General features: G+C 41.7%; 1 protein-coding gene across 2 annotated transcripts in view; it reads right to left on the reverse strand.

Annotated features, from left to right (window-relative positions):
- Positions 1 to 24,525, reverse strand: part of PID1 (phosphotyrosine interaction domain containing 1) — an 89,680-nt gene that overhangs the window by 38,841 nt on the left and 26,314 nt on the right. For both annotated transcript variants that reach the window (XM_075098791.1, XM_075098790.1), the window contains one exon: positions 14,998 to 15,144. In XM_075098791.1, coding sequence (XP_074954892.1) covers positions 14,998 to 15,144 — 147 coding nt within the window. The remainder of the gene's footprint in view (positions 1 to 14,997; positions 15,145 to 24,525) is intronic.

A 24,525-nucleotide genomic window follows, 5' to 3' on the forward strand; every position in this document is an offset into this window, starting at 1 on the left:
GGCAAAGGGGCTGGTATGCAGAAAGCTGCTACAATGTGAGAAACATCAAGCACTTCCATAACCTCTTGCACTCATACTGACATGAAGGTAAGTGCTAACGGAGAGCAAACATGCAACCTAATTCAAAGAAGGGGGAAAAATTAAGAAGGATCTCTTTAATCATAACCTCTGTCTCATTCCAAAAATAAAATTCATTACTTAACTGAGGAGCTAATTAGAATAAAAATAATCTTATGAAATGTGTTGCAAAGTAGTTTTATTTACTATTTAATTGAAAGATGCACCTCCTTTGGCCATTTGCCTTGCAGTGCAAATGTCAAGCAGGGCACTTGACAATCACAAGCCTGCCCGTCTCACTGCTCTTCAGCCATCCCCAGCAAGGCACCCATCAGCCATGGCATACTGAGTCACACGACAGATGATAATGACTGGACTGCAAAGTGAGGGCATGCTAACAAATTTAAAGAGACAGCAGGAGTGCCTCACAATTGTTCACAAGGCTCACGCTACAAAGTCTAGAGGTTAAATGACCTAAACTTCTCTACTCTGGTTTCACAATGGACTTTCAGAGAGTCCTCTAGTGTCACAGCGGAGGACTCAAATCAAAACTCTTTTGTCTGAGATGACAAGTAGCTAATTCCCACCACATAAATTCTTGATGAGAGTATTTCAAATGGCCACGAGTTACCAACATCTGATTCCAGGCCTACGGCAACGTGCAAGCCTCCTTGAAAGAGCCAACAAGGTGGATCTAAGGAAGGAATGGCTGCTCTGACCTTCCCTCAACCCAAAGACACCCCAGAGGGCTCTTTTTTTTTTTTCTTTTTGGAGGGGTAAGAATGCTTTACTGCTGTTAGGTTATCAAGATGACAGAGGTTGCAGAAAAGCTGTGGGCACTCATGCCACAGCCCTCAGGCACAGGCAGCTGCCCATTTCAACAACTGAGACATTTTGGAGCACATACAGGAGCCTCAGCGCTTGCCTCGTACCAGCCCCACCGCCCTGCTCTGGGGTACTGCCAGGGCCTGGGGAAACCGTGGTCAGAGTACAGAAGCCAGCACAGGTCTTCGAGGCGCAGGTCAAGGCTTGACTCATCCTCACCCTCCTCCATCCCAAGATGGCAGAAGGGACCACATGGCCCTAAAAGATGGGGCCACGTGAAGGTGGAAAACACTCAAAACCCACCCCACTCCACTCGACACAGCCAGCAGCCACCAGGAAACACACAGCCCCACCATAGCCCTGCCACAGCCCTGAGGCAGACCCCTGCAAAGGGCCACAGGTGCGTGGAGGCGACAGGCAGTGCTGGACCCGGGGCAGCCCTGTCTGTGACAGGTGGGGTGAGCATCCCAGGGATGCACATAGAAATTACAGATCTGGGGTCTGTTCAATTGCCATTTTTTTAAACCCAGGCTCACTCACCTATGACATAACTTTTCAAGTTCTGTGTGGTAGACACAACTACAGCTACTGAGCAAGGACCAGGCCACAGAAATCCCAGCATAGTTTTTTTTTGCCAGCCTTTATTTAGCACACACACTGTCCCCAAAAATAAATTTAAAAAACCCCCACATTTTCACCTTATGTAAATATGTATGCACAAGAGCATTCAGTCATGCAACGCATCAGTGTCAGACAGTGGTAGCATGAAGCCATGCCCAGGCCAGGTCGGTCTTGGTGGGAGGTCGTGCAAGCAAGTTCCTCGCAGACTGTAATCACTGAAAGAAACTCCACTGAAAGGCCTAGCAGCACCACCCAGCCGAGTAACACAGATCAGCTGCTGGAGTGCGTTTCAGGTCTCTCGCCTCCGATGGAAGTGCAGCCAGGAGCCGTGCCACATGTCCCTGCACAGGGGAGCTGCTGTGGGACGGGACAGCTGGGTCTTCAGAAGCAGCCAGCACCCACATGCCCACACCCTACTTTGGGGGAACGGCATGGAGCTGTCAATAGAGACCTGCCTCCCACTCCAGGCAACACTCACCCACCCACCCACCCTGTGTTAAACCCCCTTCAGAGCACAGCTACAGCAATAGCTGTATGCTAGTCCCTTGCTTTGGGACAAGTTTCACCCTGGAGATCCACACTGTCTGATTAAAAGTGATAAAATTAAACACAAAAAAAACCCTATATACACACAGATAAGGAAAGTCTTGGAGAACAAAAACCTTAGAGCAGTTCATCAGTAAGTCGCTGGTAATTAAAGTAATTCAGTTTGTCCTCAGTATTTCTAAGGAAGTCCTGTAAAATACTCCTAACTTAAATTATATATACAATATATTTATTAGATGTATACCATGTTTCCCACTTGGGAATGCAGAGTCACACAATTTATTTATCCTTGTATGAAGACCTTCAAATGCAACTCAGACAATGCTGTGGGGTAAAAACATGCCTTTCTTTAAATCACTATCAAGCTGTTTCATAAAAATCATTTCAGGAATTCCTTACTATTTTTAACACTTCAGCCTAATAACAAATTACAAATAGCACTGGTTCACATACTTTGATTTCATTAACAGACTGCTTTCAATCGTTAAGAATCCCAAGCCACATGTCAAACTAAATCCCAAGTTCTTAGACGATATAACTCAGCATGGCAGTCAAGTCAAAGGAAGTATGCCAATTTATACCATAGCAAAGCCAACCCCAAAACTGCATCCCATTAAAATTTATTCCCACCGGGGTTCTGGGCACTGTAGTTACAAATAGCTGACAAAGCTAAAGTGTATTATTGTACTATTTGTAAGAATGAGTCAGACATATCAGCAATGAGGAATTACTCCCAGCCTACAGATAATTCAGTCAAAAAAAGCAGCTTCCATAAAGAACTAGAATCAGTTTGTTTTCTGCCCATCCTGTCCCAGAGGATGCTTAGAATGAAATTCAATGACGTTCTCAAAATAGTCATGACACACATATTATCCTACCTTATTTTATTTTACCCTTTCTCATCACCTCTCCCAATTTAGTACTCAACTATACCATTCTTTACACAGATCCTTCTGTGATACATTAAATTAAGATTAGAGTACACTATTATATTAATATAATATACAATATAATAAATTATATTATAAGGAGATATTAATTTAAATCTGTTTCTGACTTGAAGCTTGCTTTTCCCCCCTCCTGTTTTCTCCCTGCTACTGAAAAATAAATTGGGGGACAGGAGGAAAACCACAACACACTGAAATAAAAAAGTCCCCAAGGATGAAAATAAATCCCACCAAATAGCTACTCATTGATAAATCTTTCTCAGCAAAGAGTTCAATGAATCTTCAGTGAATTTTATAAAGTAGTTATAAAAACACTTTTACTTTGCTCTTCTTCCAAAATTTGCTCATTTAAAGTAGTTTCCTTCTACTTGAAATGTTTGTGTATGGGCATCTATTAAATCTAAGGTCATCCACATGTCAAGTTTGTTATTAGCAAGTGCAGGTCACTGCCATGACATTTAAATCTCGAAAGCACTTTAATCAGATCATGTCATCATGGCCTTACAGGTAAAAAAAAACCTGAAAATCATAATGAATTAAGACAGTCTTCCAGCTGATTAACTCATTTTTTTCCCCCGCAGTGTGCTACGCTCCAGCAGCCAGAAAGCAACCCTGATATCTAACAGGCGAATGAACATCGGCTTCCAAAAAAGGATAGGCCATACTCTCAGTGGGTGTAAGACAGTTTTCTGTTCTTTCAAAGTTAACAGGACACTACCAATTGAACATTAGTTTTTCATTCACTGATAAAAACTTCATAAACAAATATACGCTGCTGTGAAATTCAATATCTTATTTCAGTGACGATATGTATTAATAGGATAGGATCATTTAATAGGATCTTGCTGTGAAATTATTAAAGGTGAATACCAGAGATTCTTGGGTTAGTAGTACAAGGGACACTCTTAACATAGGAGTACTTACTGATTCACCAAACCAGACTGTAAACTTTAAGAAAGGAGGCAGATCAATTTTAAAGGGGGTGGGAATCATACCTCTGTTGCACTTATTTCTATATAACCTAGAATCTCAGAGAAAGAAAGCTTATTGAATTACCACAAGCGAGAAGTCAAATATTTGCACTAGATTACAATAAGGTAGTTGATCAGCAACAGATAACATACATCATGCCTTAAAATTACCCAGAAGTATTGCGTAAAGATGGTTATTGTTATGAACATTTAATTAACTATCCAAAAAATAAATCTTTTAACAAAACAAAAAATGTTATTGGTCTCAGACACTGACATGCAACCCCAGGAATGGAAAAATTTCTTTCCTCTTACAATGTAATCTATTTATACATCACACTACATTGCAGACTAGAGTGCAATAGTACGAGGAGAACAGGATTACTCCTGGGACCAACAGAAACAGAGGTGGCACACACAGGACGTTCTTTTCTCTGATGACATAATATTTTTGTGATTGCAACATTAATCTACATTCCAGCAGCCTGTGCCTCTATGAATGAGGCCAACAGTACCTCATCGACAGAAGAATGGGTCTGTAATCCATTTCAGCCTCCTTTTTTGCCAATGTCATTTGCTTCAGCAGGAAGCTTTCAGCACACAGGATCAGCCCCAAAATAAGAACTGATGGATTTGGGCATAGTACAGCTGTAAGCAGAGATTACAAATTCCTGAGAAGGCTCATGTTGGCTCAAACGAGTGTGAGCAGTGGGTAGCCAGTGCCAAATGCAAATTTTGCAGTATTCTAATGGAAATCAAAGAAACAATATCCATGGCTGCAAGGGAAGAGCCACACAGAATACCTTCACAGAATGAGCATGCATGTCTTTGTTGCGACAAAGCACGCCTAAAAAGATCTGCCAACACCTCTCCCAGCACATTTCAGGCTGCTGAGTGGGGAGGTGCCCACTGCAATAATACGAGGGAGCAACAGCTGCAGAACCAGAAGTTTTCTGATTTTACTGAAGAATAACTTCATTTGCTATGAAGGAAAGGGTGCCTCCCCCTCCTGAGAGCCAGCTCACAGCAGGGCCCGTATTCCCTAGGGACCATGGAGAAGCACCAGCTTCCCTGTGCTCTCCAGCAACACAGATCACAGCTCTGTCCCTACACTGAAACAGCCACACTGAGATGGAAATGTTTCTCAAGGACATGCGAGAACAAAACAATCGACAGTGACTGCAGCATCTGCTCGGCATAACCACTATAATAAATTTCAATCTAATTTTAATTTTTATATGTCAAAAGCTATTAGGTCTTAGATATTTGAACCTTAATTATTATGGAAGCAATTAGCTCCTATGACCAGAAGGCTTTGCCTGAGCAATTGTGATGAGCACAATATTTTCTACAGTGTAAAAAATAAATATCCTAACATATCTGTAGCTATCTAGGACCTTACAGTTACCACTGTGCTTCATACTGGTATCTTGGCTTTGTACCAGATTGCAAAAGCTAGAACTTAGTGGCATGGACTATCTATTTGTGTAACTGAAGATTATCTCCTAAGGAATTCTGGAAATTTACAATTTCAAAATTTAAATATTTCCTGCTGTAGAGAGATTAAGTTGTTTTTTAATCTTCAAATATTCTTTCAGAGAAAACAATTTTGGTATGGTATCTCCTACAAAGACAGCCATAATTAGGCAACAGCTCCAAGTACCCTGAAAAGTGGGATTTCTAGAATTGACAAAAAAAACCACATTTGGGTTTCAAGATACAAAAGTGTTCTGTGAAGTTTTATGCAAAGGCATTTCATTAATATATATTGCTTTTTAGTGCCTTTTTTCAATGCATTACTACTTAATATAAGTCTGCATTTCAATTTTCGGCATCTTGTTTTAGCTTTTCCCTAGCATATTTTATCCACAGTACAGTATGCACACACACAGCCTTCCCCCAAGCTTTGGTGAGCTGATCTGACCTCTGCAAACAGGGCTGCCAGCTGTGAATGGCAGCTGAACAGCAGGGGACAACAGAGCTGTTTTAGACAGCGTTTTGGGATCTTCCTGGGTGAGAAATACTACAGAAGTACAAGTGATACATAGTAAGGAGCTACTGAGCATTCACCAGCACGGTGTGCCTGGCCTCCTTGGTACCTCACAAGTTCCCCAGTTGCTTTCACAAGCAAGGGTGAAATTCAGGAATAGCCAGTGGTCATTCTCAACCAAGTCATAGGGAGCATTTTTAATTCCTATATATTTGCATTTTACACAGTGCTCTTTGAATGTCAATCACTATCTCTTCCGTAACTAACTGAAATATAAACTGTTAATGCCTTGTTTTACATTAAGAGGTTTGATTTAGATTACTTCTGCTGATAAATACCATTTGCTAACAAAATTAAGGGCTGACAACTTCCAATTCAAGCTTTTGTTGAATCAAAGGCAACTAATAACAAAGATCCGAAGCCAAAGGAAGTGCTCTATTCCAGCCAAAGGGACTTCTGTTCACGTTAAGAACTTTTTCCCAGGCTCCACATCATGCATCGTCACCCATTTTCTTCACTGGGACTCACCACATCCACTACAGGGACAGAACTATGACAAGAAAAAATGTAAGGTACACAATGGTTGTGCAAACAATACAATACATGCACCAAAGGAAGGAGTAAAGCACAAGGTGCTAACGGATGCTGTGACTTATTTCCTCACATTTCTCAAGGGTTTTTTGTTGCTTAGGGGATATCTTCTGCAGCCTACCACCAAGGAAAATGGGCAGGAACACACACGTATGTGAGCAAATGTCTTACCTGGTGTGACATTTCTGCTCCTATCTCTTCGTGCAAGACAAAGGAGTGCTGGGAACAGGTCACTCCACACACAAAGCCAGGGACACTGGGCCTCTCTCCCAGGAACAGCTTAGGAGACTCCCTGCATGCTAGCTGTCGGGGCTTGGCAGGGGGACCTGTCTCCCCAGGGTCTGGGCATCATCTGCATGGTCCACAATAATTGGAAGCCTCCTGCCCAGCTCAGGGAGTAGACGATACGATCCTCTAGTCCTTCTAGGCATGTGCACACATGGACGACTATTTTCATTGCAAATCTCTCTATGAAACCCAGCGCACATGCTAATTTTCCTCACAATATGCCCAGCCGTCAGCTCCCTCCCTCTTGAATCAAATCCAAGGGGAACCACAGGGAGAAGGCCCTGCACCCAGGGTAGTTCAAGCCCTGTGCTGACCGCCAACATGCAAGTCAGCTCCCATAAATTCTCCAGTCCTCCCTGTCACCACTGCTCTCCTCCCAAGGTGGTCATCTTATCCTTTTTAGGGAACTCTTTAAAAATGGTTTGAGACCCACATTCTTAATGAAAATCCAAAAGTAAACAGGTAAAACTGTTTTCCTTTAATTAATATACATATATTCAGAGCAAAGTTACTCTACTGTATGCAGAAAATAGCCACATACTTTCTCCTAAAAGGTAGTTGAAGCAGAAACATGAAGCTGACTGAAACGCATGACCATTTTTAGATGGGATGTAAGAACTTCTTGTTATTCAGGATGCCCTTTACTTGAACCATGGCTTGAAAAAATGTCACCGGTACAAATGCTAAGGAAAAAAAAAAAACACCAACGTATCTGACAGGACAACTTCCACCACTCTCAGAATACATTAGTTGTACAATGCCACTTTACCAGTAAGCAAATAAAATTATGCCCAAATACCTACAACACTGCAAAACTGAACGCTGCAGAAGGTCCTCAGTGCAGAAGTAAACTCAGTTTAAGATTAACTCAATTGCTTTAGCCAATTTATATTCTCCACCTAAGGCTCCTGGACTTCAGGAAATGAAGGATTATGGTGGTTTAACAACATTCTCCACTTGCATCTACGCTTCAGATTTCTATTAGCTCCTCCACACTCATTTAAAGCATAAATCCTCGCTGACGTAAACGGGCTTTCCATGCATGTAATAAAAAAGTCATATGCAAGAAAGCCTCTCTGAAGCTGAAAGCAGCCAGTACCAAACACCATCCAGCATGCATTGCCTGAAGGCAGGTGCTGTCCTGCTTGGCTACATCTCACCGTGCTCACAATGGAGCCCACAGCAAAGCTCTCATTAACTTCATAGGTGCAGGGCAGGACCTTACCGTACAGTCATGTTTTGACAAAGAAATGAGCACATACAACTCTCCATTTTCAATATTAGAACAAGACTTGGCCAAATTCTCTAAAGCACACTGGGACACTGTCATGTGTAAGGCTTCTACAAGCAGTTTACTCTTCTCCAACTTAAGTATTAAGCTTTTTTCCCCCTGTTTCCGTAACACTATATGGAGAAAAAGTACATAAAAAACTTCGTCTTCACATAGGATACTTATTGGGACATTAGTTTATTTGATGCACTTCACTTTTTAATGATGTGTTTTCCAAGCCACTGTATCTCTCACCAACAAGCACTATATCTAAATATACTGAAGCTATTAAGATTTGCCCCATGCCAGAGTTCACATGCGTCCTTTTGGTACATTTGATGAGGGGAGAAAGAAGCAGAAAAACAAGCTCTCAATTCACAGTACAAAATATGTAATGGTTAAGGGTAACAACAGAAGGCCTTTAATGAAGCAAGAAGAAAATAAGCTCTGTTCTTCACATTCACATTAAACATGGACAACAGTAGGCTGGGGAGTGTTGGTATAATTTAGCTTGTCTCGCTTGTTTAATTTGTTTCTTTATTAAAGTTAATGGCCATCTTAATATTACAGGCTTACAAAATGGTAATGAAGAGCAGGCAGCTAGCTGGACTTGTATTTACAGCTGGATAAGCCTGCAGTCAGAAGAAGAGTCCTGACCATGCTATAGATGCAAAGATCACATTTTTATTAAGCTTTATAACAATAAAACAAGGTGGTTGTAAGAGGATGTGCAGCTTCCAAGCAGCTATGATTCAGCAGCCAAAATGGCAATAAACCTTCAAGAGGAGTAGGGTTTATAAATTATCTACCGAAATTTAAGTAAAACACTAGATTCTTAACGACCCATTTATGTAATCTGGATTTCCCCATCTCGAAGTCTTAGGGCACATTTTCAGCCTTTTTGAGCCAACAGGACAGTGCAAACAGGAAAAAGTACCTTGGTCTCTGAGTATTGAAATGAGACAAAGTTCTCTTTGCATTAATTTTGACTGATTCAGTATCAAGACACACAAAACTAACCCACGCACAGTAACAGCGTGGCAGAGGGGAGCCATCCACCTACTCTTCAGCTGGCCAGAGCAAAAATTTGGTGTATGGGGAGAAATGAAAGGGAAGAGGGATGAGGCTGGGGTTGCCACCACCAAAATCTGTGTGGGCTGCATGAAGCTGAGAGGATGGTTCATCAATTTGGGCATTTTCTGAATGTTGAGGGGCCACCAGGCCCAGAAGATGGGAAGCACACTGTCTCCTGAAAGCTAAAGCAATAATGTAGTTGGCTATCACCATGGCTGAGCTGATTAGGATAGGACACAAGTTGCAGAGGTTACATAGGACAGAAGTGCTGGACAAAAGCTTGGGAAAGTCTGATCTAGAGGGGAAAAAACCCCCACACAAAAAAAACCCCAAAGAACAACAGTTTAAGTTCTAAATGTGCAATGACCAATAAAAGCAGCAACACAGCATTAATAAATTTGCTGTTGAGGCATCTAGGGTAGAGTAGAAATGGGGTATTTTGCAAGCACGTGGTAAGAGACAGTCCTGCTGCAAGGCCTTTGTAATCAAAATTAACAAGGCAGAAAACCAAAAATAGGCAGTAATATCCGAGCAGACATTATTCCTAAATGACTATTGCACAAGAAATTAGAATCAGGCCGAGAAGGGCAATTTTAAGACAAAGTTTTATTTATTTAATAAATATCCCAATGAGAAACATTTTATTTCTATGGCTCATGATCAATATTACCTGCTATTCATTCTATAACCTTATTATGAGCTTTTCCCTTGCAGACTAACTTTTAGTCTCTGCTATACTGGTGTAAATCCTGTTGCTCAAAGCATGTTGAGACAGTTTCACATGCACAGAGATTTATTAGTAGGGCTGACAGTTGATGGCATGCATTGTCTCTAATGGTGAAAGTTACTGTTGAGAAAAGAAAAATGAGAGAAAAACAGAGAGGAAAAAAGGGAAAAATACTCTTGCCAGGAGCCAGCCAGGCCAGAAGAGCAGCAACAAGGGCAACAGGCTGCCCCAGTGGCTTTGGTGAAAGGGCACAGAGCTGCAACTGGAGGGCATCCTGCAGGAATGCAGAGGCAGGCCCTTGCCATTGCACAGGTTAAGGTCCCTCAGGCACTGCCCAACTCTCCCAGAAAACACTTCAAATCCATCTAATAGGTTGACACAAGTGTAACAACAGTAGGTGTGTCCCAGAGTTGCAATAGTCAAGCTTGGTGCCTAACTCCTGACACCACGCTGTGCCAGGGAAGCCCAGCTGTAGCCATGGCTCCTTCCGGCTATACAGGCACCAAATAAACCCCACCATAATCACCACCCTGCATCAAGGTTAGAACAGGAAGCATTTTGTTTTTGCCGTGTGAGTGAAGCAATTAAGCTAGTCTGAAAGACCAAGTTCCATTTATTTATGTTACTTCTTGGCTATTTTTTAAATCTCTATCCATATGTGCAAGACTTGATTTTAAAATGCTAGTATGACTCTAATGCCATTTATATATATTGCTAAACAATACTTCTTATCTTTAACTAAGATACACCATCCCAGGAATTTCAGCATCATACCCTCCACAAAGCCTGAATTAATAATCTCACCAACTCAATCCAATGAGGCAGGCAAGCAATAAGTATCATGCCTGCAAATGCCATATCATTAATATATATTTTCCCATTTAATAAAAGCACACTCTTCAAAATGCAATTATTTGCACTGCTTATGCTCCTCTCATCTCTGCCTCCCAGGGTGCTGAGAAAAGCTTGTCCACTGGTGGGAACTGGAGGAATAAGATCGCCTGACCCAGGTGGGTAACAACAATTTACTGATTATTCAGCACTGACTTCACTTTGAAGAGCCTTCCAACAGAAAGAAAGAAAAGAAAAAAAAGAAAGTTAAACCTATGACACTACTTCAAAAGTCACAGGCAGCATTTTTAACCTCTGTCCTTTTGCATTACTGCAGCAGTGCCTGGAAAAGCTACAGCAGAAGAGAGAAAGCCATTTAGGCTGTTCCCTCCATGCCACCACCATAGCTCAAAGGGACAGAAATCAAGATACATTAGAATCAGTGTGAGCCAACTAGGACATTGAGGAAGAATAAAACACACAGAACTTAAACAAAATCTGTTAAAAGGCACACAGAGAGCATGTATTTCTGAGTAGAGAGCAACTTATTTTCTGGAGATACTCCAGAATTTCAGTTACCATCTGGTGGCACTTAGTGTTGTGATAAGGGAAGAGGAGATTTCCAGCTGGAACACAAGAGTGCACAACACTTGACATGAAAGACCTGCAAGCAGAACAGCCACTGTCTAATCAAAATCCTTAGGATCTGAAAAAGGATGGCACATTTTTATAAACACAAATCTAAATCATGCCTGTATACAGAAACACGTTCTGTTTAAATAAAAGCGAAGTAGGAACCTGGGACTGGAAGTGTGGTCCAGCTAGGAAGACCAAAAGACTTATTCTGACTCTTTTGTATCTTTCCCCAGCATAGAGTGGTTTAGCTTAAGTTGAGACTTGCCATTTACAGGTATACAATAAGCCAGTTGGGTTTTTTCATTCTTTGGAGCAGCTACTGACCTTACAACTTGGTGCTTCAGCACTCACAAGTGCCATGTCTGTCACAGGAAAAAGGCAGGATGCACGTGGGTGCTCAACTGTGGCTGCCAGAGAGATGGCAAACCTTTGGGCACTGCATCCCACTGCCCTGCTGCAGTGATCTCAGCTGGAAGAGGATGAGAAGCTATGGTTCCTCTAGGGCCAGAGACCTGCCTCCCACCTAATGTACACCATGGCTCAAATGAAAGCAAACAACCCCCAGGAAATACCCAGAAATTGTACCCAGAAATCCTGCTCCATTTTAGGTTGTCTGCTGAGTGGGGCTACAAAAGTCCAACCCCAGGGTGCAGGCCTGTCACTCCCCATTTGCAAACAGAACTGGTGGGGAAAGGAGAGGAGGGGGGCAAGGAGGTGCCTTTTGGGAACTACAGCCTCTGAGTCAACCCGTCTCACTGAGCAACCAGCACCGCAAACTCTGAAACATGTGCGCCTAAAGCTCTGTGCTGCAAATCAATGCAATTACTATCTATTTGTCCTGTTTGGTGAAATTATACCCATGAGTCTAAAAAGGTGGGAACAGTGACAGCACAGCCAGGCCAAGCAGGCAGGTGTAGACATGCAGTAACAGGAAGAACGAGTCTTAAGCCTTCTGTTATAAGTTAAATTATATTTTAGGAAACGTGATGGCAACAAAGTTGCATCAGATCTGGAATTGGGTAGGAAAGACCAGCGCTCTGATTTTGTTAAATTATTTAACTTCCCAGTTTTTGTGGGGGCTCCCCCTAGATTACTTCAAGCAAGACATTGCCCTGCTGTTCTTAAAACCATCCCATTCAATTATAGAATGAGATTGGATCTCAGCAGAAAAGTTTTGATTCTTCAGGACTTAACAGCTAAAGCCAAATGAAAGTGAAAAGAGAAGCCTGTATTGTGATGAAAGGACAAGGGAAAGAGCAATTGCATAAGGGAAACCAATGCCCAGGGTCTCAACAGCAAAGCAATGTGTCAAGTTCCCATAACAAAATGGTGCCAGTTGAGGCTTATGTTAAAACTGTGCAATAAAATTAGATGCCTAGAGCCTCTGTCAGAAGAACGATGCTATCTCATTAATGGGATTACATAGAAAAATTGGAGGGCTTTCAGTCAAAAGGAATAAAACAATTAAGGATCAAAAGAGTGTGACTCATGAAAAAGTAAAAACTGGACGCGGTGCTCTTGCCTGGAAAGCCCACGGCTCAGAACCAAGAGAGACTTGGTATTACTAGCAACACCACAGCATCTCCCGCCTTACACCTGGAGCAACAGTGATAGATCAGACCCCATGAAGCAAAAATTCATATTATAAAATACTGGCTTTATTATGGCAACACTATTATGATATCACTCAGCAAGAAACTAATAATCAGAGGGGGAAGAGGAGAAGAAGGCTAATTACCTATAAACAGCTGGAGGATACAAGCCCTGTAAGAAAAGAATATATGTAGTCTAGGGGGAGGGAGAAAGAGATTGTGTCTAGAGAGACTGGGTAAAATCAGAGCCTGTCACAGTTAACAACTGGAGAGGATTTTTTAGCCATAGGAACAACATATATGTGGAATCATCTTCCCAAGGGGGGGTACTGGAAATCATAACCACTCAATCTGAAGAGGGGCTGGCCACCATCCCAAAAACACCACCATAAAACTCCAGCACTGACAGGAGGTGACCTAGCTACAGGGGGAAGGTGAGAAGGAGAAACAGTGCAAGCAGGAAAGGGGGAGTGTTGTGGCAGCAGATTTTTCCTAGTCATCACTACTATGTTATATTGCAGGAAAAATAAATGAATAAATAAAACAGATCTCTAAATATAGAATGAGATTCTCTTCACTGAGAGGTTCAACATTTCTCTGCAATCCATCTTTTCCAGTTGAAGGACTGTAGGTTAAGTAAAAAAGATTCATTTATATTCTACCCACATTCACAGAGATAAACTGATTTCGAAAAGCATTATTATGTCTGAACTCTCTCTCACTAGGGGTGAAAGCCAGATGCTTTGTGAACCATTTTTATGATAGCTAATATTCTCTAAAAATTCACCAGATGTCAACACAAAGGACAAAAGACATCACTGTGGAAGAGCAGGTGCTACAATCTACCGTACAAAGCATATTAGGGTCACTTGCCCTGCATTCCTCTATGTCACTACAGGGCAGCACTGCTTCAACACCCAACAGCGGTCTTGTTTCTTGGCCATTGTGACAAGCAAAAAGCCAAACAAAAAAATGACACTTCCCAAGAAGAAACTTCGCTGAGGAAGGGCCAGACCTGGAGGTGGCCAAGCAAAGTCCTTTACAGCATGCCCACAGCCCGTGCCATCTGCACAGTATGCCAAGAGAAATGGGAACACCAGAAAGCAATTTCTTCCAACCTCACCTCACTCACAAGGAAGAGTGTGTGCGCACACATGTGTGCATACACACTGGCAGGGGAGGGGGTTAGGACATGGAATTGCACTTTGGACCTTATCCAGTACATGTAACATCAGGCAACAGCTCTTCTACAGCAGTGGAGACTGAAGCCCAGTTCTCTCAATTTTCACCAAGACCCTCGAGAGCGGGTGGATACTCCCTACAACTGACAGCCAGGCTAGGTGAAGGGGATTTGGCAGCACAGGCCAAATTGGTACCCACCTCAATCTGCGAAGCTGCCCATGGCTCTGCAAGGCTAGGCGAGCTCTGCAACCAAGGAAATTGGGTCCAACAGAAGATGCAGACAGAGCAGATTTTTTTACTATTTTTGTATGGTTTCTTACCACAGAAGAACACACTCGAAGCTCTTAAGCCATTAAACTTTAAAGAAGAGCTTTTTCAGAAGCTGTGCTTTGATGTAACTGGGCAAATTCATCTTGTTGCTTAACCAAATCAAGATCTAACTCTCCTTCCTACCCCTTTTTTCCTCTTTTTCTCTTCAAAAAAAAAAAAAAATCAAAACCAAAACAAAATACCCACAACCCCCAACTAACCTTGAGTTTTAAGCTGCAACCCTATTTCAGCAGGTATATACCTCTGTTAGTACAGGCTGCTAAATGCATACACAGCATTTGGCCCTTCATCTCCCATCTCATCACTAGCACCCAAACCTTTTTTCCTGAAGCACAAACTTTCTGGTCAGAAATACCCAATGACTTTTTTGATTGACAAACTTTATAGTAATAGTAGCAGTTAATGGGGTTTCCAGAATAACAATGACCATGTTAGTTTCTTTGAGCTCTTTAGAGTCTTCACACATACAGGAAACACCTTCACAGTGGTCCCATTCCGTAAGTTTATACCCCCGAGTACCTTCAATCCAGTGTGAGTCCGGGTCTTCATGAGGGGAGTTGTGGTGCACAGCTCAATGGCTTCTGGTTCGTGGAAGATCACTGTCGGGAGAGGCTCTTTCCGAAGAGTTAGGACATTCAACTTAGTCTTTAACATGGTCTGAAAGTGCTAAACAGAGGAAAAAAAAAAAACCAATTATCTATGAGAGTTAATAGTTCAACATGTCTTCGTGTTTCACTTGCTGTTCAGTGCCTTGGAAGGCACACACAAAATTAGAGTATTCATTAGGATCCATGTATGTCCCTAAAAGGGTCTGAATTCAACCTCTGATCACTCCCAGGCATATTATAAGACCGTTCATAAACCCAGTTCCTCTACTAATGACCATAGGGAGGGAAGAACAGGGCATCAAACACCATTCAACAAACTATGGATTCAGTCATTTTTGTTTTCTTTCCCCTGTACTTAAATCTCATCCCATTGCCCTTTGTAGGTGTTACTGTTGTTACCATGTTACCAGGAGGTTCCTGGAGTGTGTGGAAGATAACTTCCTGATGCAGCTGGTAAGTGAGCCTACAAGGGGAGGTGCCTCGCTTGACCTGTTGTTCACAGAGAAGGACTGGTAGGAGATGTTGCAGTCAGAGGCCATCTTGCACTTAGTGACCACGATATGATTGAGTTCTCAATTCTTGGTGAAGTAAGAAGTGGGCGTCAGCAGAACCACTACCATGGACTTCTGGGGGGCAGACTTTGGCCTGTTCAGGGCACTGGTTGGGAGAGTCCCTTGGGAAGAAGTCCTGAAGGGCAAAGCAGTCCAGGAACGCTGGGCACTCTTCAGGAAGGAAGTCATGCCCACACAGGAGCAGGCTGTCCCCAAGTGCCACAAGACGAACTGGTGGGGAAGACAACCAGCCTGGCTGAACAGGGAGATTTTGCTGACACTCAGGAAAAAAAGGAGAGTCTACCACTTTTGGAAGAAGGGGCAGGCAACTCAAGAAAAGTACAGAGTCCTTGTTAGGTCTTGCAGAGAGAAAATTAGACAAGCAAAAGCCCAGTAAGAACTCAACCTGGCCACTGTTGTAAGGGATTTAAAAAAAAAATGTTTTTACAAAGAAGGACATTGAGGTGCTGGAGTATGTCAGAAAAGGGCATCAAAACTGGTGAAGGGTCTGGAGAACAAGTCTTATGAGGAGCGGCTGAGGGAGCTGGAGTTGTTTAGCCTGGAGGAAGCTGAAGGGAGACCTTATCGCTCTCTACAACTACCTGAAATTAGCTTGTAGTGAGGTGGGTGTTGGTCTCTTCTCCCAGGTTGCTAGCAATAAGACGAGAGGAAATGGCCACAAGCTACATCAGGCAAGGTTTAGATTGGATATTAGGAAAAAAATCTTTACTGAATGAGCGGTCAGGCACTGGAACAGGCTGCCCAGAGGTGGCAGAGTCTCCATCCCTGGAGCTGCTCAAAAAACGTGTAGAAGTGGCACTTCAGGGAATGGTTTAGGAGGCATGGTAGTGTTGGGTCGGGGGTTGGACTTGATGATCCTAGACGTCTTTCCCAACCTTAATGATTCTATGATTCCTACTGAGCTGAATGCCGCACCAGTTTACCTTTAGCATGTGAATTTTAAATTCTCTTCCTTTGTAAGTAATAGTTCTCTACTATAAATGCTACTACTGGCACTAAATCAATAGATGTCATTCAAAACTTGTCACTTGCTATAACAGAGAAGAAATAACACCCAAGGCTTTGGTGAAGAACTATCCAAGTGGACAGTAATGTTGTTGAATGAAGTTTCTTAGCAATTGCTTAAGAGTGAAGAAAGCCAATGCTCAAAAGATTTTCAAATCAATTTTGTGGAATCAGGGGAGTCAGAGAATTTTTTCAACATTTAAATATTTCTTTGAACTGACCTTCATTTGAAAAACTGAACATTCTTGCTTGCTACTACATATCTAAGGGGGAAAATATGCAGATATGAAGAAAATCCATGTAGTATTTCCAGCTAGTAACATACTGCAGCACTGTCTAAAGAAATATGCATTTATTAAAGTTCCATAACTTGACTCTTATAAATCAGCAATTAGACACATGTACAATGACTCTGGATTACTTTTATCAAAACCAAACCATTTGTTCTGCCTTTTGATAGGAGATTCTTAACTTATTTTGCAGTCATCCCTTTCATCAGCCCCCACCTTCACCTCTGCAAGGCAGACAAACATTACGGGGTCTGGCTCGCAGAAAGAAAGATGTTAAGTGATTTCCCAGAACCATACCAGAAGTCTCTATCAGAGCTAGAAAATCAACTCGGGCCCTTGCTTTTCAGTCCTGTGCTTCAGGTGAGGAAAGTGCCTATTAAACATTTTATTTATACACAGGGGATGCATCAACTGTTTAGATACTGTGCTGTTTTCATATGGAGTTTTGTGGATTCAAGTTTTCTATTGAAAATGCATGAGAATTTATTGGAAATAAACTTCCTACTTAAATCAGAAATACTGTATCATTAGCTAACTGAAAGCCCGTTAACACACTTCTAAAACAGTTTAATCCTTAGCTTGTTAATGTTTAGGTCTAATACTGTAGTAATATTGGTATTAGTGAATTTAATTAAATTAGTAATATTAGCCATACTAATACTGTATACTATATATAAATATAATAATGGATCTAGAGCATCTTAAACATTCTCATAAGCATATTCAAGGCATAAACACTAAAGAGTCTGTGAAAATAGTACTTGTTTTCCTACCTCACATGAAGTTACAGCCTGTTACAGCAATACTTTAGGACCTCTGTGCAGTTTGTGCTAGCATTCGAGTTTCCATCCTAGTGAAGAAATCTACTCATTATTTTTCATCCTGCGCATATTACACATTATCCCATTCACTCTCCCAAACACAGCTCCAGCAAAAAAGAGTACTCCATTTCAGATGACTACATATTATAGAATATTCTTTGACACATATTTCTGGAGATAACAGAGCTCTCTGCCAGCCAGGACTAACCTCACTGAGAAAGCCTATTTCATTTTATCTTTCAGTTACAATTAACAGCCTTTTATTTGGAGTTTCCTGGTTTTCTCTGGTGAAGTTGTTAGCAAAGGCTAAACAACAGATAAACAGCCATCATGAGTGTAAAGCAAGCTCAAAGTTTGAGATCCTGAGTTTGAAGGAGCACCGCTGATTACCAACTGCAGTGCTGGGCTTCTGGTCCTATTAACTAATTGCTGCCTACTACAACTGCAGTTCTATTAGCTTGACTTGCTTTTACATATAGGCTCTAGGTTCTTCAAGTTACTGCAGAGGTTGTATTTCTGGAGGAGAAAATATGCAGTAGGGAGAGGGTGCTGGAGACCTGCTGTGCGCAGGTCATGATGATTCCCTGCCTGTGACTGTCCCCTTTTCACGCACAGGGAAATGCTGTCTCCAAGGTCATCTGCTGCCTTGTGCGTGCAGGGGATGGGAGAGGAAGGCAGAGACTGAAAACTTACCTAAATGTATTTTTAACCTGAAGTTGTACTATTTTGCTGGTGGGCCAATTTTGGATCAAACCAGAGGTAATGGTTGCAAAATATCACGTTGAAGACGACCCTATCCTAGCATTTAACTTCTCTGTCCCTGTGTGCTGGAAGAGCTCTGTTTCAGTAGAGGATCTGTTTACAGAGGTTCTCAAATAAAGAACGGTGCTTCCATTAGATACTCAATAGATGAAAAAACTCCCTTAGCCCCTCTGAGTACTGAGCTTGGACATCTGAAATGGTTGTTCTCCTTTGCTAGCATCTCTATCAACTTCAGTGGGACTACTGACAGAGAGCACTATCTGACCAAAATGAGGAAAGCTATGATAATGATCTACTTTTTTTTCCATGTTTTAACAACAACTTATACAGTCAAACAAGGGAAAAAACTACTCTCTGCCTTACAAAGGCAATTCAATACTTGTATGAGCAGCAAGTTGGAGTGGTTGGGTGCCAAAAACATTAGAGCACAATTGGCAGCAAACAGATAATTAGTTGCCAAAGAAGTGCAGGACGGATTGGGGGTGGACACAGAAATAGCCTTTTCCTTTGGACTGCATGGCTAGCACAGACAACACTGCTCTCCCTGCACACAGGTCATATGATGGCTGCGATAAGAAAATTAAGTCTCTGCCAGGAGACATCACACAGTGAGCCCCCCCAACTAAGCAACTTATTTAAACACATGCCTGACTTTCACTATGTGAGCAGTCCCAGTAAAGCACACATGGGTAGTCAATGGGATTATTCATGTGCTTTAAGCCAAGAACAGGATAAAGTGCTTCGCTGAACCCATTTCTTAGTTTCCTCTTCAAACTGGCATCTCCTGCAGAAACTGTTGGCAAATGCTGACCTAAAACAGTGGCCAATGTATTTTTTGATTAAAGGCATTAGCTCTCTACTGCTGTGAATCCAGAATATTTCTTTAAAGTCCTTTAGGTTCACAAAGTTCTTGAAAAGCATGACATAGGCAATTCAATGAATAAAGGTTCGCATTTCACGTGCCAGAACCACTAGGTTCATTTAGTAGCTCTTATACTTTTGATGATTTTCAGTATTCTTAACCGACATGACTATAACAGCTCAAAACTGCACATCATTCATCTTTTATCCATTTAGATAGTGCTACTGATACAGACTTTACATTTGAAAGAAATGCAAGGAGCAACAGAACAGTAAGAAATTGGCAGCAAGTTTTAAAATTCCTTGAGCAAACAAATTACCTTAACTGCCAAAGAAAGGATCAGAGCTGTAATTAGCATGGTATTTTCCTATTTGCTGAACATGAAAACATTTAGAGTATAATTTAAGTAAAGCCCCTAATAACATTGGAAAATTATCTTAATACCAAATCAGTTTTGCTTATTCAAGGATTCAAGTTCCATCATTTTCTTTTGCTTAGTTTACCAGTCTTAATGGCATCCTTTCCCCCTATAGAAGAAAAGTGAAGGATGCATATCTGGTAGCATATCTGTGACTCTATACAGTTAAACCTGCCTTGGAGGAGAAAGGATGCACTGACAATTTGTAATAATGCTAAACAACACTTCTGCACAGCTCCTCATCTTCAGGTCTTAACTGAACAGTCACTGCTGTTCACAACATTGAGTACTCAGCAGCCAAGCCTGGGCTAGGGGATCTTTTCATTTTCATGATGGAAAGAAAACAAAGACTTGAATTCAATAAATCTAAGAAAGGATTATATATTAAATGTGAGTATAAAAATAAACGTCAAGAAAGAGAGGACTGTAATGCACTGTAATCTGTAATCCAGCAATAGGGGATGAGCAAAATGAACAGAGTTTATAGGCTGATCGGGTCATGACACAGTGAAAGTATGCAAGCACCTTAGCCCTCAGCCCCCATTATCTGTTAACATCAGCATTACAGCAAACACAAAGTGCATAAACGGGCACCACATTTCCAGATGACCTATATTTGGCCAAATTTTTCCAAAGATACACATTGAGTGCAAAGCCCAGAATGATAGGATATTAACTTGTGAAAAAGAATTATTCTAAAAGTTCAAAGCCTCTGAAAGAGGGGTTTGCCAGAATGAGAAGCAATCCTCTGGGCAACTCATCTTTCTGCAGCACCTACAAAGGAATTCCCAGAAGAAATCAATGTTAGAGCATCAGCATAAGATCAGTCCCTGGAAAATCAGAACTAACCTCTATAATTTACTATTTCAGTGCAAGTACTTCCTCTACCTTTGAAATCCATTTAGTTCTGGAATGAAACCAAAACTTTTCAACAGCATCCCACAGCAAGACGCAGAAGCCTAGGAGGGGAAAGACACAATCAAGGGCAATGAACTGCAAGAGAATTTTAAAAAGTCCAAATGTCCCTTTTCTTTGACGACCAACATATCTAGTCCGTAGATACAAGACTCCACTCTCTCACACATGGTCAAAGGAGGTGAGATGACAACACAGTAGCCCTTTATCGAAATTATACCATCAGTGACAAGAGCACTGCTGTGACCTGAAGACTACCCCACCCCAACCCTCTACCTTCTCAGGAAGAAAAGAATTCTGATATTGTTCATAGGGAAACTGATCCATTTCAAGGCTTTGTTTTGTTCAAAGCAAATGCTATCCAGTACAGATAAATGTCATATCTGATCCATTTCTTATTAAAGAAATATCGTTAATACAGTTTAAATACTTTCCCCTCCCCTATATTAAACTCTACTGTACTATATTTATTTATCCTTTACTAGCAGTTCATATAAACATTGTAATGAACACTACAATAAAACCCTCTACAGAGGGGATGGAGCACTGAAGTCAGAAATCATCCCATCAGCAGCCTGCTCTGTAACACAAAATTGACTGGCATGCACAAATCCAAGGTCACGTCATAACTCTTTATACTCAAGCAGATCTGGCCCGAGTAACCTTCTTGAACCCAATCCAACCACAGAAATATGGTTATTTAAAGCCTATCTCATCTAGCATGTCGAGAGCTATATTTTACCAGCCTATCAAACTAAATCCATTCAATCTCTTCCAGGTAACAGATGCTACTTAGGTGAAAAACCAGGTAACTATGTCTGAATGTACGTCTCTCAACTGCAAAGAAACAGCAACGGGCATGAGGGGATGACGGACTTGCCTGCAGGTGCCCTGTGACATGCTGTGGAAGTAGAGGAGCTTGGGCAGGCCCACGCGCAACTCAGCATGTCCACACTGCGGGCATAGCACCCCCAAGGATCCTGGGGCAAAGCATCTGGGAAACATTGTGCCACAAAAAAAAAAAAAACAGAGACCTTCACCACCCCTCCACATGCCCAATGCCACCCTGCATGGTACACGTTAGAAACTGAACCAGTGCCTGCCACCATTTCCCCTCCTCACGTCCCCCTACTCCTACCGCCCCCCTGCCAGATAGCATACAGGAGAGGCGGGCACAGCAGGGAGCGTTTTGGCGCATAAAAGAGTAATCTGCATTTACCAGAGTAAGCTCAAATCTGTATGACCAGACACTGAGCAGAAGATGGCATCAAAGTAAGCAAGGTGTGAGACTGTGGAAAGGAAAGCACCAGGAGAGCCAGCACCCAGCGTGCTGCAAGCAATGATCCCTGTTGCCAGGCACAGAAACCCTCCTGGACTTCTGCTATTACTGACTGTAACAAGGGAGTCAAGGATAAAGCTCTGATGGAAAAACCCATACTATACAGAAAAAAAAAAAACCAAAAAAAACAGATAAATGAAAGGAGGACACAGGACTGCAGATAGAAAAGCAGGACGAGGACACAGGGAACCTTTTTAGAATGGCAAGCCCAGCTGTATGGTACAGGGGAAACCAAAATCAGTTGAGTGTCAAAAAGCCTTTCAGCAAAGATACCACTAGATCTTTGCACACAAGCACTGAGAGTTATTCCATTTCACTCTAGTACCAGTTTCTTGGATAATTTTCTTCTTCCTGCAGTGATAAGACACATCTCTCAATAACAGAAAACTATCAGGATTTCATAAATAAAACTTGCACTCCCTATCGATAGCCCTGATCACACAGCTGCCTGTGTGACAATGCTCATATTGCCTTGTTTTCTTACAAGTTTAAAGAATTTCTGTTTCCTCACACTTTAATTCATGTGAAACGTTTTGTTCTCAGATCCTATGTACTTCAAGTTTGCTCTGGCTGGATGCCTCCATTCTGTTGCCAAGCTTATGCGATTCCAATCAGCAGGATCGCTGCCCAAACAAAACACAATCCCAGATACAAACACCCTCCAAACTGCAGGGAACTTTAGAGCCAGATGACAGAGTTTCATGACTGATCTTCTAACATCTCTCTACACACGGCCAAACTAAACCCCCCGACCTAAGCAAATCTGAATATACAGGATATTCAGAGACCAAGTTCCCAGTTTAGCTGTAATTGCTTAAATCCTGACGTCCCACTATAGAGATCTGCATCAGAGTAGGAAGGGGTGAACATTTCAGGACACTCATAATCATAAAAATAAAATAAAACCTCCCTAACATGTCAGTGGAGGAAGTGAAAGAAGTCACAGTACTAAAATAAAAAGCTCTTTGATCAGTCTCTATATTACAGTACCTAAATTCCCAGTCCATTATTTCAGTGGAAGGCACGTGGATGTGGTATGTGGAAGATGAACATCTGAATACGTCTGTTTGTATTTGGGCTTTTACAGCTCATTATTTACTGGTGACTGTTAAAATCTTTTTGAAATGAGTTGGAGTTTCCAATGCCTGGTGTTCATGGCATATATTTTGTACAGGAATAACTTTTTTTTTTTAGCATCAACAGAAATAAAGCACAATGACTTTCACCAACGTATCAACTGAACTGCGCTCATGAATAACTGCTTCCCAAACTTTTGGCCCCAGAAATCACTGTTAACTCTCAAATTGTAATAACTTTGTCACAACTGAACTGGCTCTCATGCCACCCAAACCCAATTACCAGATAGCCATGTTGTGTATTTTATTAAATGCAACCATTGCAAGTAATATTTACGCTTGCAGTAACGACTTTGCCTTTTTCTTCCATTCCATCCCTGAAAACGTTGGTCTTCAAACTATGTTCAGAAGTCCAGCCTGGGAAGCACAGCTCCATTACAATGCACCGAAGGAAAATAAAGTCATCCCCATTATCTGCTGTTCACCTTCTCATCACCAGAGCAGCAGTACCTCCCCCAAAAGCAGCGTGTCTTAGTGCAAGCCTGGAATTTTAAACTATATTACAATTTCAAAACTATCAGTATGCCAGAATTTCTCTGTGCAAGCACAGGTATTTATCAGCCCCAGCATTTTTCAGGATAAATGTCAGCCAGAACTCAAGCCCAGGACAGGACAAATGGTTAAAAAGGGGAAAAAAAAAAAAAAAAAGAGTAGAAATAAATGAGGAAATAGGAGCTGACAAGAAAAGAAAGAACAAAGTAGGGCACACAGCAGCATAGATATGCTCACTTTGATTTTGAGCTGACCTCTTCGCTGCTTTCCAACATTTTTCCCCTAACATGAGTTTCCAGTAGATGTATTATTTGGTATAGTTGGCCCAATATTAAAACAATGGAATCCTGCAGGATGAAGGAGGCTGTTGCTTTTTCAGTTTGCTCGTGGAGGCTTTCCAATAATTTCTGTGTCAGAGGATGCTTTAAAAAGTTCTTTCTCCTCACTCTGTGCCTGGCAGAGCAAGCCCATCTCATACAATACCTGCCAGACAGCCACTGCATTCCCCAACACAGCCCTTTCAAAGCCAGCATTTCACTCTCCCGCTCTTCTCCTTCATTTTTTGCAATAAATCAATAACTTGTTAAGGAGCTATGTAGTTCAGTGACCTCTCTCTTGCCTAAGACTTGTTTGCTGAGACAGGGGTACAGACTGGATGACAGATACCTGCTACAAACAGTGAATTTGCCCCAATTATTTACTAGAGGTAACGTGCCTAATATTATCCAGAAACAAAGGGTACACATTCTTGCCAAAAATGCTTATGCATTGCTTAAATATAAGCCAAATGAACTTTTATTATAAGTCTAATGAATTCTTGTATTTAC

This window comes from Phalacrocorax aristotelis, chromosome 7 (genome assembly GCF_949628215.1).
Source record: "Phalacrocorax aristotelis chromosome 7, bGulAri2.1, whole genome shotgun sequence".
Classification (NCBI taxonomy): domain Eukaryota; kingdom Metazoa; phylum Chordata; class Aves; order Suliformes; family Phalacrocoracidae; genus Phalacrocorax; species Phalacrocorax aristotelis.